General features: G+C 43.0%; 1 protein-coding gene across 3 annotated transcripts in view; it reads left to right on the top strand.

Moving 5' to 3' along the window:
* LOC137412694 (discoidin domain-containing receptor 2) overlaps nucleotides 1-12,833 on the top strand; it is a 140,884-nt gene that overhangs the window by 51,467 nt on the left and 76,584 nt on the right. For all 3 annotated transcript variants that reach the window (XM_068097979.2, XM_068097981.2, XM_068097982.2), the window contains exons 8-9: nucleotides 3,673-3,742; nucleotides 9,165-9,269. In XM_068097979.2, coding sequence (XP_067954080.2) covers nucleotides 3,673-3,742; nucleotides 9,165-9,269 — 175 coding nt within the window. The remainder of the gene's footprint in view (nucleotides 1-3,672; nucleotides 3,743-9,164; nucleotides 9,270-12,833) is intronic.

Genomic DNA, 12,833 nt, shown 5'->3' on the forward strand with positions numbered 1-12,833 from the left:
AAATGGTCAAACGTGCATTGGACAGATGAGTCAAAGTTTGTTATTCGGATGTAATTGAACACAGTACGTGAGATGATGAAAAACTGAAAGTTATCAAGAACCTTGTTTGAAGACAACAATTAAGCATGGAGGATGTTCAATTCAAGTTTGGGGGTACATGTCCTCAAGAGGTGTTGGAAAATTCATGAAAATTGATGGTTCATTGACTGGAGCAAGGTACAAACAAATTTTAATTCACCATGCTATCCCCAGTGGTGCAAGACTTATTCGTCCAAACTTCATCTTATAGCAACATAATGATCCAAAACACTCAGCTGGAAGAATTAAAATTATTTATCAGAGATTACTCTCGTACTCTCTATGTAGGGATGGTGCGGAAAAAAAATGTCGGTCCCATCTGCTACATACAAACCTAAAGTTGGATTATCTTCTTTAAAACGTTGCTTAGGCTACATATGAGAGTTTGTTTAGTCTACGTATGTGTAGTTTGTTAAAACTACGACACGTGACAGTACTACCTGGTCTGTTTAGCTGGTCTGGTAGGGATCACTTTTCAGTTCTCCAGATCAAGGCAAAAACAAAAAAAGGAAAAAAATGAGATCGGTCAAACCCAGGAATTCCTCTTGTCATTCATAATAATAATAATAATAACAATAATAATAACAAGTCAGGAGACGACGATGGTTCACGAGCGAGAGGTATTCAATGACAAAGATCAAAACCGACATTGAAAATATATAAATAGGAATGTATTATCTGTTATGAGACTAGTTAGCTACACAATACCGAAAATTCGGTTCGATTCCGACAACTTTGAAAATTTGACCTTTGTGACCTTGAAATGTCAAAACGAAGCTTACTGACCTTGAAATGAGATAGAAAATAATGTATAATCAGTTATGAGGTTAGTTAGCTACACAATACCATGGAAATCTCCATGGTATTGGAAATCCATGGAAATCTCCACGCATGGCTGGCGGACTTCCTCTCTCGTCGTAGTCAACGTGTGGCCCTGAATGGGTTTCCCTCATCTCCTCTTCCTGTTCAGGCTGGAGTTCCCCAAGGCAGTGTTCTGGGCCCTGTGCTTTTTCTGGTCTTCATCAATGATCTCTCTGACTCTTGAAAATCCTCTCTATCTCTTTGCTGATGACTCCACTCTCTGCCGCTCCATTCCTCATCCCTCAGATCGGCAGTCTGCAGCCTCCTCACTCTCTGCAGACCTGGACAAAATCACAGACTGGGCAAACAAGTGGAACATGTCTTTCAATCCTGACAAATCTCACTCACACTCTTACGATGTCTCTCCGAAAAGACCGACTGGACAACCCTCCCATCTACTTTCTGAATAATCCTGTCCAAGAAGTTCTGTCACTCAAGCTTTTGGGTCTCACTATCTGCCATGATCTTTCCTGGGAAAACCACATTTCCAAGCTGGCCTCCAAAGCCAGTCGCCGACTGGGCATCCTCCGTCGTGCGAAGTCCTTCCTTGGCACACCTGAGCTCCTCACCACATACAAGGCTTTCATCCGCAGCTCATTGGAATACTGCTCTCCCCTCTGGGCTGGTGCTCCTGCCTCACACCTAGCTCGTCTTCACGCTGTTGAAACCAAAGCGTTCAGAATCATTGGAATCTCCCGCGATGAAGCTATCTCCGAGGGCCTTTCACTCACTCACCGCAGGCAGGTTGGTGGTCTTTCTGTCTTCTACCGACTCCTCTCCGGCCTTGCACCCCCAGCTCTCTCTGTGCTCTGTCCCCCAAATATTCCTGCAGGTCGCACAAGATCTGCCTGCAACCCTCTTATGGTTAAACTGCCAAAATCAAGACTCTCTGCTCACCTTCACTCCTTCATTCCTCTTTTCTCCCGCCTCTGGAACAAACTCCCTCACTCTCTTCAATCCCACTCCTCCCTCCAGGTCTTTAAAACGGCTGTTCACCACCATCTCATATTTTCCCCAATCCAAAACCTTGATCTTTTCTACCCCCGCTAATTTCACCCCAAATCCACTTTTTTGAGGTGACTTTTGTCTTCTTTCCTGGAAGTCCTTGGTGTCCTTGCGTTTTATACCTATCCTGCCTCCCACCAGGCCCTCTCCCTCCCACACATCTCCCGATGTCCCTGCTCTCAAATGTTGTGTTTGTGTGCTTCCTCCCCTTCTCTCCCCATCTTGTCGACCGCTCCCCTTTTTATATACTTTGTTTGCTTGTTTGTTTGATTTGTTTGTTTGATAAATGTTAGCTCTTTCACGAGCCACGACTCTGTATTAAAAAAAAAAAAAAAAAAAAAAAAACCGAAAATTCGGTTCGATTCCGACAACTTTGAAAATTTGACCTTTGTGACCTTGAAATGTCAAAACGAAGGTTACTGACCTTGAAATGAGATATAAAATAATGTATGATCAGTTATGAGGTTAGTTGGCTACACAATACCGAAAATTCGGTTCGATTCCGACAACTTTGAAACTTTGAACTTTGTGACCTTCAAAGGTCAAAGGTCGAGGATTTTGAAATTTGTTGGAAAACTTGTATTTCATTATGTATGTGATAATATAAGATAATGTACGACATTTCACCCTATCAGGAAGCGAACAATGTAATAAAACAATCAAAAATTCCATGACGCTTGTCACATTCTATGACACTTGACACTTGAACGACAAAAAAAATCACATTTACATAAGTATTCAGACCCTTTGCTATGACACTTGAAATTTAGCTCAGGTGCCTCCCATTTCTCTTGATCATCTTTGAGATGTTTCTACATCTTGATTGGAGTCCACATGTGGTAAATTCAATTGATTGGACATGACTTGGAAAGGCACACACCTGTCTATATAAGGTCTCACAGCTGACAATGCATATCAGAGCAAAAAACAAGCCATGAGGTCGAAGGATCTGCCTGCAGAGCTCAGAGACAGGATTGTGTCAAGGCACAGATCTGGGGAAGCCTACAAAAAAAAATTCTGCTGAACCTCACACGAGTCACGCAGGTATGGTACGCCCGAGCAGTTTGTGCGTCACGTAACTCGTGCCGTTAATCACTATGAACCCGATCGAGCGGTTTTAACTCGTGCAATGCGAGGCCAATGGTGAAGGGACGAAAACGGCAAAGTTGGAAACAAACCACAGATTTATTCACAAATGTACACTGGTGATAGAAAAAGGAACACAGAGGAGAATCTTAACCACCTTACTTCCTTTCCCCAGACAAGGGCCCTCAGACTCGTTCGGGGAAGGGGAGGAAGAAGGGGACGCGCACAAAGCGCGGCCGCTTGGCGCAGTTCGCCCTGGACGGCTCGTTGGGCGTTTCCCCCCGAGGATGTTTGCGGCAGGGACGTCGACCTCAGTCTTGCACGAATGGGAATCCACGCAGCGTGTCCCAAAGCCAGCGAGGCAAAGCGCACGTGCAGGGAGTCCAGGCAGGGAGATCATCAGGCCAGAGAGAGAGAGAGAGCGATAAAAAAATCGATATAAATCGAAAAAAAACAAAAAAAACATTACACGAATACATCCGTTGGGCCTCCGAGGCCCAATGGCTGCGTTTATGTAGGATTTTTGATGCCTGCATCTAAGAGTTAAGGAACAGCTTTTGGAACACCACATACAGAGAACACCACATTTTAAGGAACACCACATACAGTGATTCACCGCAACATGATGTTTGTCTGTCTCAGCTATTTGTATGATGGGCTTGGACAACTTATGGATGGAACGGTTGGTCAAGATTTGGTCAACAACCCAAAAGTGAGTCTCTTTCTGAATTTCTTCACAGTTGAGATATCTCTCCATACAGAGAATACATATACAGTCACGTGAAAAAGTAAGTACACCCCATGTAAAGTTTTGACTTTTTCAACATATTTAAACATACAGCTATTTGATCTTCATTTCAACAATATTGACAGATAAAGGTGATATAATATAACAAATATCATGAAATATTTACATTTTGTAGTCCATTGTATAATTTAAATAAACATAAATGCAAATTTCGCATGTGGAAAAAGTAAGTACACCCTTGGCTCTAATAGGTGGTATTGCCCCCTTTGGCAGAAACAACCTCAAGTAGGCGTTTCTTATAACTGTCTACCAGTCTCTGACATTGACTGGGAGAAATTTTTGACCACTCCTCCATGCAGAATTCTTTCAGCTGTGCGAAGTTTGAGGGGTTTCTTGCATGCACAGCACGTTTCAAATCCCCCCACAACATCTCGATGGGATTTAGATCCGGGCTTTGACTTGGCCATTCCAGAACCCTCCATTTCTTTCTTTTCAGCCATTCCTTGGTGGATTTACTGGTATGTTTAGGGTCATTGTCATGTTGCAAGGTCCACCTTCGATTGAGCTTCAACTTTCCGACAGATGGCCTCACATTATCCTCAAGCACCCTCTGGTACAATGAAGAATTCATTGTGGATTCTATGATGGTGAGCTGCCCACGCCCTGATGCAGCAAAGCTGCCCCAAACCATAATATTTCCACCACCATGCTTTACAGTTGGTATCAGGTTCTTGTGGTCAAATGCTGTCTTTGGTTTTCGCCAAACATGTCTTCTGGTACTGTGGCCAAATATCTCTACCTTTGACTCATCTGTCCAGAGCACATTGTTCCAGAAGTGCTGGTCTTTGCCGAGGTGTTCATTGGCAAACTTTAGTCTTGCCCTGATGTTCTTTCTGGACAGCAAAGGTTTCCTCCTGGCACACCTCCCATGTAGATCAAATTTGTGCAGCCTCTTTCTAATGGTAGACTCGTGCACTTTGACATCAACAGTGGCAAGAGCTACCTGTAGGTCCCGTGATGACATTCTGGGGTTCTTAGAGACTTATTTCAGCATCTTGCGGTCTGCTCTCGGGCTGAACTTGCTGGGGCGGCCTGGCCTGAACAAGTTGGCAGGTGTTTGGAATCTTCTCCACTTGTAGATGATCTTCCGGACAGTCGAATGATTGATTTCAAATTGTTTGGAGATCTTTTTAAATCCCTTCCCAGACTCGTAGGCATCTATAACCTTCTTTCTGAAGGCCTCAGAGAGCTCTTTTGATCTAGGCATGGTGACGCCGTTCACTTCAACAACAAAGAGCAAACCAAAGTAAATGTCTGAGGTTTAAATAAGACAGGTTCCTCCAAGATCCTCTCTAACAATGTTCTAATCATTTGCACCTGAGCTGGTGCACCTGATTCTAATTTTAGGTATTTGAAGTAGTGATAAATGTCGGGGTGTACTTACTTTTTCCACATGCGAAATTTGCATTTATGTTTATTTAAATTATACAATGGACTACAAAATGTAAATGTTTCATGATATTTGTTATATTATATCACCTTTATCTATCAATATTGTTGAAATGAAGATCAAATAGCTGTATGTTGAAATATGTTGAAAAAGTCAAAACTTTACATGGGGTGTACTTACTTTTTCACGTGGCTGTATCTGTAACTGTCATTGTATCATTGGAGAACTTGATTTACTTTGTTGTCCAAACATTTTGTCAAGTATCAGATGATCTGTTGCAGGTATTAGTGTTTTATGTGAACCAAATCTGAAAAGCATCACAAAACATTCAAGAGCAAAACCAATTTGAGTTGTGTATTTCGATAATTTATTGTATCTGATGTTTCATCACCCTCAGCATAATTATGATCATCATCAATATCCTCGTCATCTACTATATAAGAGAGTATGTCTGTCTGTGTGTGTCTGTCTGTCTGTCTGTGTGCCGCCATTTTTCTCACAGATGGCTGAACGGATCTTCGTCAAACTTTCAGAGGTTCATCAGTCAGTGCCGGGGAGTGTTTTAGGCAAAAATAAAAATAAATTTTTTTTTTTGAAAAAAAACCAGATCGTTTTTTTGTAGTTTAAAAAAATAAAATTAATGACAGTTATATACAAGTACACATTCGCATAAATAAATACAAAACAATCACCAGAGATTTGAATACAAATAAATCAAACAATTCCGGAAGTGTACGAAGTTGGTAGTACGGCTTCTTCTTCTTCTTCCTGTTCGGCATCACACTTAACTCAGAAACGTGATGAACGCCACATTCACCCACCAGCATATACATATGAACCCCCTTCTCCCCTCCCCACCTTCTTCCCTCTGCCCTCCTCACCCCCTCTCCCCCCTCCCCTCCCCCCTCCCCACCCCTACCCCCTCCCTCCCCTTGCCTCCTCCCCTTCCCCCCTCCCCCTTCCCTTCACCCTCCTCTCCCCCTTCACTCCTCCCCTACCCCCCTCCCCTTCCCCTCCTCCCCTCCCTCCCTCATCTGTCTGTCTGTCTGTTTGTTTGTGAACAAGATATCTCAAAACGTTGTGGACGGGTTCAGGCGAAATTTTGCAGAGAGGTAGATAGAGTATGTGACAAGGACGAAACTATAAGATTTTGGTGAAGATCAGGATTCGGATTCGGCTACTAGAATATTTTAAGTGATTCTTCACCATTGGAAGATATGGCCAAAAACGATACATAGCAGGATATCTCAAAAAGTTGTGGACGGATGATTTTGATTCAATGTGATTCGGTATTGTGATTTTCTGGTCTACTCTGGGATACAAAACGTAAACTGTTCACCTGGCGGAGGTATGCTCTCTACTGAGTGCCGTTGTAGTTGCATTATTTGCACACTACTTGATGAATCCTCAAAAATACAATTGACAATAAACAACTAAATATGTTTACTGCATTATATATAATGCTCAGGATAGAGTTAGAGCTTTCTGCTTCGACTGCTGGCACCTTGCTTTGACAAAAAGGTGCGACACCTGAAACGTCAGCGCCTTGGTGCCTTTTGGCTTTGGTGGAAAAGTTGCTGACCATTCCATGAGCATTCTGTGCTGTCATTGCAGCTTGCCCGTTTTTGCTGTAACTAGCGTTATTTTCTCTTATGGATGAAGAACTGCTGCCATGTGTGATATCTGGGACTCCACGTCACTATATATCGGATGTGGAAATTATGGATAGTTGGAATCTTTTTTGTGTTCAATACATTTCTAAGTGGTGTTTTCAAGATTGAAATTACAGGACGTACTTCGGTATTGCACTGTATTTTTATTTATTTATTTTTTGATTGTGCTGTGAAGAACGTGTGTTACTTTCTTTCTTTGTTTTCACTCCTCATGCATGCCTGATTGTGTTTACACCGCCTGATTGTGTTTATACCGCCTGATTGTGTTTACACCGCCTGATTGTGTTTATACCGCCTGATTGTGTTTACACCGCCTGATTGTGTTTATACCGCCTGATTGTGTTTACACCGCCTGATTGTGTTTATACCGCCTGATTGTGTTTACACCGCCTGATTGTGTTTACACCGCCTGATTGTGTTTATACCGCCTGATTGTGTTTACACCGCCTGATTGTGTTTATACCGCCTGATTGTGTTTACACCGCCTGATTGTGTTTATACCGCCTGATTGTGTTTACACCGCCTGATTGTGTTTATACCGCCTGATTGTGTTTACACCGCCTGATTGTGTTTACACCGCCTGATTGTGTTTATACCGCCTGATTGTATTTACACCGCCTGATTGTGTTTACTTTGCCTGATTGTGTTTACACCGCCTGATTGTGTTTATACCGCCTGATTGTGTTTACACCGCCTGATTGTGTTTATACCGCCTGATTGTGTTTACACCTCCTGATTGTGTTTACACCGCCTGATTGTGTTTATACCGCCTGATTGTGTTTACACCGCCTGATTGTGTTTACTTTGCCTGATTGTGTTTACACCGCCTGATTGTGTTTACACCGCCTGATTGTGTTTACACCTCCTGATTGTGTTTATACCGCCTGATTGTGTTTACACCGCCTGATTGTGTTTACACCGCCTGATTGTGTTTACACCGCCTGATTGTGTTTATACCGCCTGATTGTGTTTACACCGCCTGATTGTGTTTACTTTGCCTGATTGTGTTTACACCGCCGGATTGTGTTTACACCGCCTGATTGTGTTTATACCGCCTGATTGTGTTTACTTTGCCTGATTGTGTTTACACCGCCTGATTGTGTTTACTTTGCCTGATTGTGTTTACACCGCCTGATTGTGTTTACTTTGCCTGATTGTGTTTACACCGCCTGATTGTGTTTATACCGCCTGATTGTGTTTACACCGCCTGATTGTGTTTACTTTGCCTGATTGTGTTTACACCGCCTGATTGTGTTTATACCGCCTGATTGTGTTTACACCGCCTGATTGTATTTATACCGCCTGATTGTGTTTACTTTGCCTGATTGTGTTTACTTTGCCTGATTGTGTTTACTTTGCCTGATTGTGTTTATACCGCCCGATTGTGTTTACTTTGCCTGATTGTGTTTACACTGCCTGATTGTGTTTACTTTGCCTGATTGTGTTTACTTTGCCTGATTGTGTTTATACCACCTGATTGTGTTTACACCGCCTGATTGTGTTTACACCGCCTGATTGTGTTTACTTTGCCTGATTGTGTTTACACCGCCTGATTGTGTTTACACCGCCTGATTGTGTTTACACCGCCTGATTGTGTTTACACCGCCTGATTGTGTTTACACCGCCTGATTGTGTTTACACCGCCTGATTGTGTTTATACCGCCTGATTGTGTTTATACCGCCTGATTGTGTTTACACCGCCTGATTGTGTTTACTTTGCCTGATTGTGTTTACACCGCCTGATTGTGTTTACTTTGCCTGATTGTGTTTATACCGCCTGATTGTGTTTACACTGCCTGATTGTGTTTACACCGCCTGATTGTGTTTACTTTGCCTGATTGTGTTTACACCGCCTGATTGTGTTTACTTTGCCTGATTGTGTTTACTTTGCCTGATTGTGTTTATACCGCCTGATTGTGTTTACACCGCCTGATTGTGTTTAAACCGCCTGATTGTGTTTACTTTGCCTGATTGTGTTTACACCGCCTGATTGTGTTTACACCGCCTGATTGTGTTTACACCGCCTGATTGTGTTTACACTGCCTGATTGTGTTTACACCGCCTGATTGTGTTTACACCGCCTGATTGTGTTTACACCGCCTGATTGTGTTTACACCGCCTGATTGTGTTTACACCGCCTGATTGTGTTTACACCGATTGTTGCTGTCAATTTGGATGAAACTAGCCTTATCTTTTATGAATGTATTTTGGTCAGACGTACGTATTGTGTTATTTTGAATTGTCTGCTTCCATCTCTCCCCAGGGTCTGGATCATGACTATGTTGGATGGCATAAGGACAAATTTCCCAGTGGCACAATTTCCTTGGAACTTTTCCTCAACTCCCCTCACAATCTCACTGCCCTCCAGGTTACTTCCATCTTCTTTGTTCTCACATGTTCTGAATGGGATTTTATGATTCTAGCTGGAAATGAAATTCCTCTTTATCAGCTCTTTGCTTCTGGACTCGATTTCCATCCAACTCTGTCCCACTTTTTATTTTCATGAAAAACACGAAATTGGTTGGTGCAGTATTAAACAGCGATAAATTAGGGAACATTATGTTAGAATTGGACTACATCAAAAGGGGGATAATGATTATGTTAAAGTGAGTAGTACAAGCATTCTATAATTATGCAGTGAGGCTGCAACTACAGTCACGTGAAAAAGTAAGTACACCCCATGTAAAGTTTTGACTTTTTCAACATATTTCAACATACAGGTATTTGATCTTCATTTCAACAATATTGATAGATAAAGGTGATATAATATAACAAATATCATGAAACATTTACATTTTGTAGTCCATTGTATAATTTAAATAAACATAAATGCAAATTTCGTATGTGGAAAAAGTAAGTACACCCTTGGCTCTAATAGGTGGTATTGCCCCCTTTGGCAGAAACAACCTCAAGTAGGCGTTTCTTATAACTGTCTACCAGTCTCTGACATCGACTGGGAGAAATTTTTGCCCACTCCTCGATGCAGAATTCTTTCAGCTGTGCGATGTTTGAGGGGTTTCCTGCGTGCACAGCTCGTTTCAAATCCCCCCACAACATCTCGATGGGATTTAGATCCAGGCTTTGACTTGGCCATTCCAGAACCCTCCATCTCTTTCTTTTCAGCCATTCCTTGGTGGCTTTACTGGGATGTTTAGGGTCATTGTCATGTTGCAAGGTTCACCTTCGGTTGAGCTTCAACTTTCCGACAGATGGCCTCACATCATCCTCAAGCACCCTCTGGTACAATGAAGAATTCATAGTGGATTCTATGATGGTGAGCTGCCCCGGCCCTGATGCAGCAAAGCTGCCCCAAACCATAATATTTCCACCACCATGCTTCACAGTTGGTATCAGGTTCTTGCGGCCAAATGCTGTCTTTGGTTTTTGCCAAACATGTCTTCTGGTACTGTGGCCAAATAGCTCTACCTTTGACTCATCTGTCCAGAGCACATTGTTCCAGAAGTGCTGGTCTTTGCCTCGGTGTTCATTGGCAAACTTTAGTCTTGCCCTGATGTTCTTTCTGGACAGCAAAGGGTTCCTCCTGGCACACCTCCCATGTAGATCAAATTTGTGCAGCCTCTTTCTAATGGTAGACTCGTGCACTTTGACATAAACAGTGGCAAGAGCTACCTGTAGGTCCCGTGATGACATTCTGGGGTTCTTAGAGACTTCTTTCAGCATCTTGCGGTCTGCTCTCGGGCTGAACTTGCTGGGGCGGCCTGGCCTGAACAAGTTGGCAGTTGATTGGAATCTTCTCCACTTGTAGATGATCTTTCGGACAGTCGAATGATTGATTTCAAATTGTTTGGAGATCTTTTTAAATCCCTTCCCAGACTCGTAGGCATCTATAACCTTCTTTCTGAAGGCACCAGAGAGCTCTTTTGATCTAGGCATGGTGACGCCACACACTTCAACAACAAAGAGCAAACAAACTAAATGTCTGAGGTTTAAATCAGACAGGTTCCTCCAAGATCCTCTCTAACGATGTTCTAATCATTTGCACCTGAGCTGGTGCACCTGATTCTAATTTTAGGTATTTGAAGTAGTGATAAATGTAGGGGTGTACTTACTTTTTCCACATGCGAAATTTGCATTCATGTTTATTTAAATTATACAATGGACTACAAAATGTAAATGTTTCATGATATTTGTTATGTTATATCATGTTTATCTATCAATATTGTTGAAATGAAGATCAAATAGCTGTATGTTGAAATATGTTGAAAAAGTCAAAACTTTACATGGGGTGTACTTACTTTTTCACGTGACTGTAGAATATTTGGTAAGGTATTTGTTTGTGTTCACAGAACCACTGGATAGAATGAGTTAAATACTGGTGGTACGTGGGAGGTGGTGCATGAAGTGGTGTGAATGATCGTTTTAAGGCCATTTTTCCCCACTAGAGCGGGGGTTAGCCTTGCGGGCCCCATGACAGTCATGGTTCCCTGTTTGAGGCAATGTTTTTATGGCCGGATGTCCTTCCTGACGCCAACCCTTAGTCGCCTCTTACGATGTGCAGGGATACGGGGTACCTATTATAAATCGGGGTACACACCGGGATCATTCATCCCAGCAAGCTGGTACTCAATTTGCCGACCTCGGAGAGATGACAGGCTGAGTCAACCCCCGTGGCGTTAATTCAGCGACCGACCGGGATTCGAACTCAGGATCCAAGGAATCCCAAGCCGGCACCCTAACCGCTAGGCCAACACAAGGCTTACGCATGGAGTGGTGTAAAGGGGTTAAAAAAACCCATCCTTTCCAGTGGTCCAGGATGGGGAGTACCCAAATTCTCTATATAAATGTGTATCGTGTCAGGCCACCACATTTTTTTGATAAAGATTTCAATTCGACCAATTATGGCTGCAATACCACTTCACCGATGATGTCAACGTTGTCGCCCTATATTCCCCATGGGGAGTTGATGACATGTGCCAAGTTTCAATTTTTTTTCATTGACCGAATCGAATGACAAAGACTCTCTATATAAGAAATGCTTGAGTTGCATTTGATCCCAAATTGGTGGTTTTGGTTGCTCTTTCCCTTGCCTGTTTTTTTCTATACATTTCCTCTTTTATCCCCAGTGCTTCCACTTCTTTCTTTTCCCTTGTTATTTTTGTTTTTTTTTACCCTATTTCAGATACTGCCTGTTTCCTTTCTACCGCTCACTTTTTTTTTCCTCACTTACTCTTTCCTCATTCCTCTCTCTAATACTTGCCTCGACCATTTATTTATATTGTTGCGGATCTCGGCTGTCGGCGCTCCCCTTATCAAGGGGGGGGGGGGGGGAGGTTAATCCCCTTGCCTTGTTATCTGCCCGACCCGAGTCCTGGAAGTTATACGCTCCTTCCGGTCGGTATTAGGTAGGGTGATTGGTCAATTTAGTCCGAAATACCTAATTACTAACCAGACCGTAAAGCAGGGAAATAACTCCCGCCCGAACCAAGGCTATTGGTGGAAACGCCGAGCGGATAGCGAGCCGCGATCCGTGCCGTTAACAGGGACTAAACCCGATTCTAGCGGTTTCAATCGTGCCACGTTTACCCAATGAGAGAAAGGACGGATGCGACCAGACAAGAGGAAACCAGAGTATAGGAAGAACAAAGATGGGTTTATTACAATTTACAAGAAGAAGAGGAAACGAAAGGGTGTACAAGATAGGAAGAGGAAGAAGCAGAACACAGGGCAGTTAGAACAGTCTTATGCTTAATACCCCAGACAAACATACACACTCACACGGGGATTGTAGCTGATTGTAGATGGAACAGGTAGATGGAAGGTCCGGCGATGGGGTCCAGGCTCCGGTCCAGCGGGCGAAACCCGGCAGGCAGCTCCACGTATAGTTGAACGCGACCGGACAGTTATATAGCGGGGGGAAGCTGGTGTCTTACGGCGTACGTAATAGATGCACACTTGTGCCAAACGCCCTCTC

Source organism: Myxine glutinosa, chromosome 6, assembly GCF_964187855.1.
Source record: "Myxine glutinosa chromosome 6, kmMyxGlut1.1, whole genome shotgun sequence".
NCBI lineage: Eukaryota > Metazoa > Chordata > Myxini > Myxiniformes > Myxinidae > Myxine > Myxine glutinosa.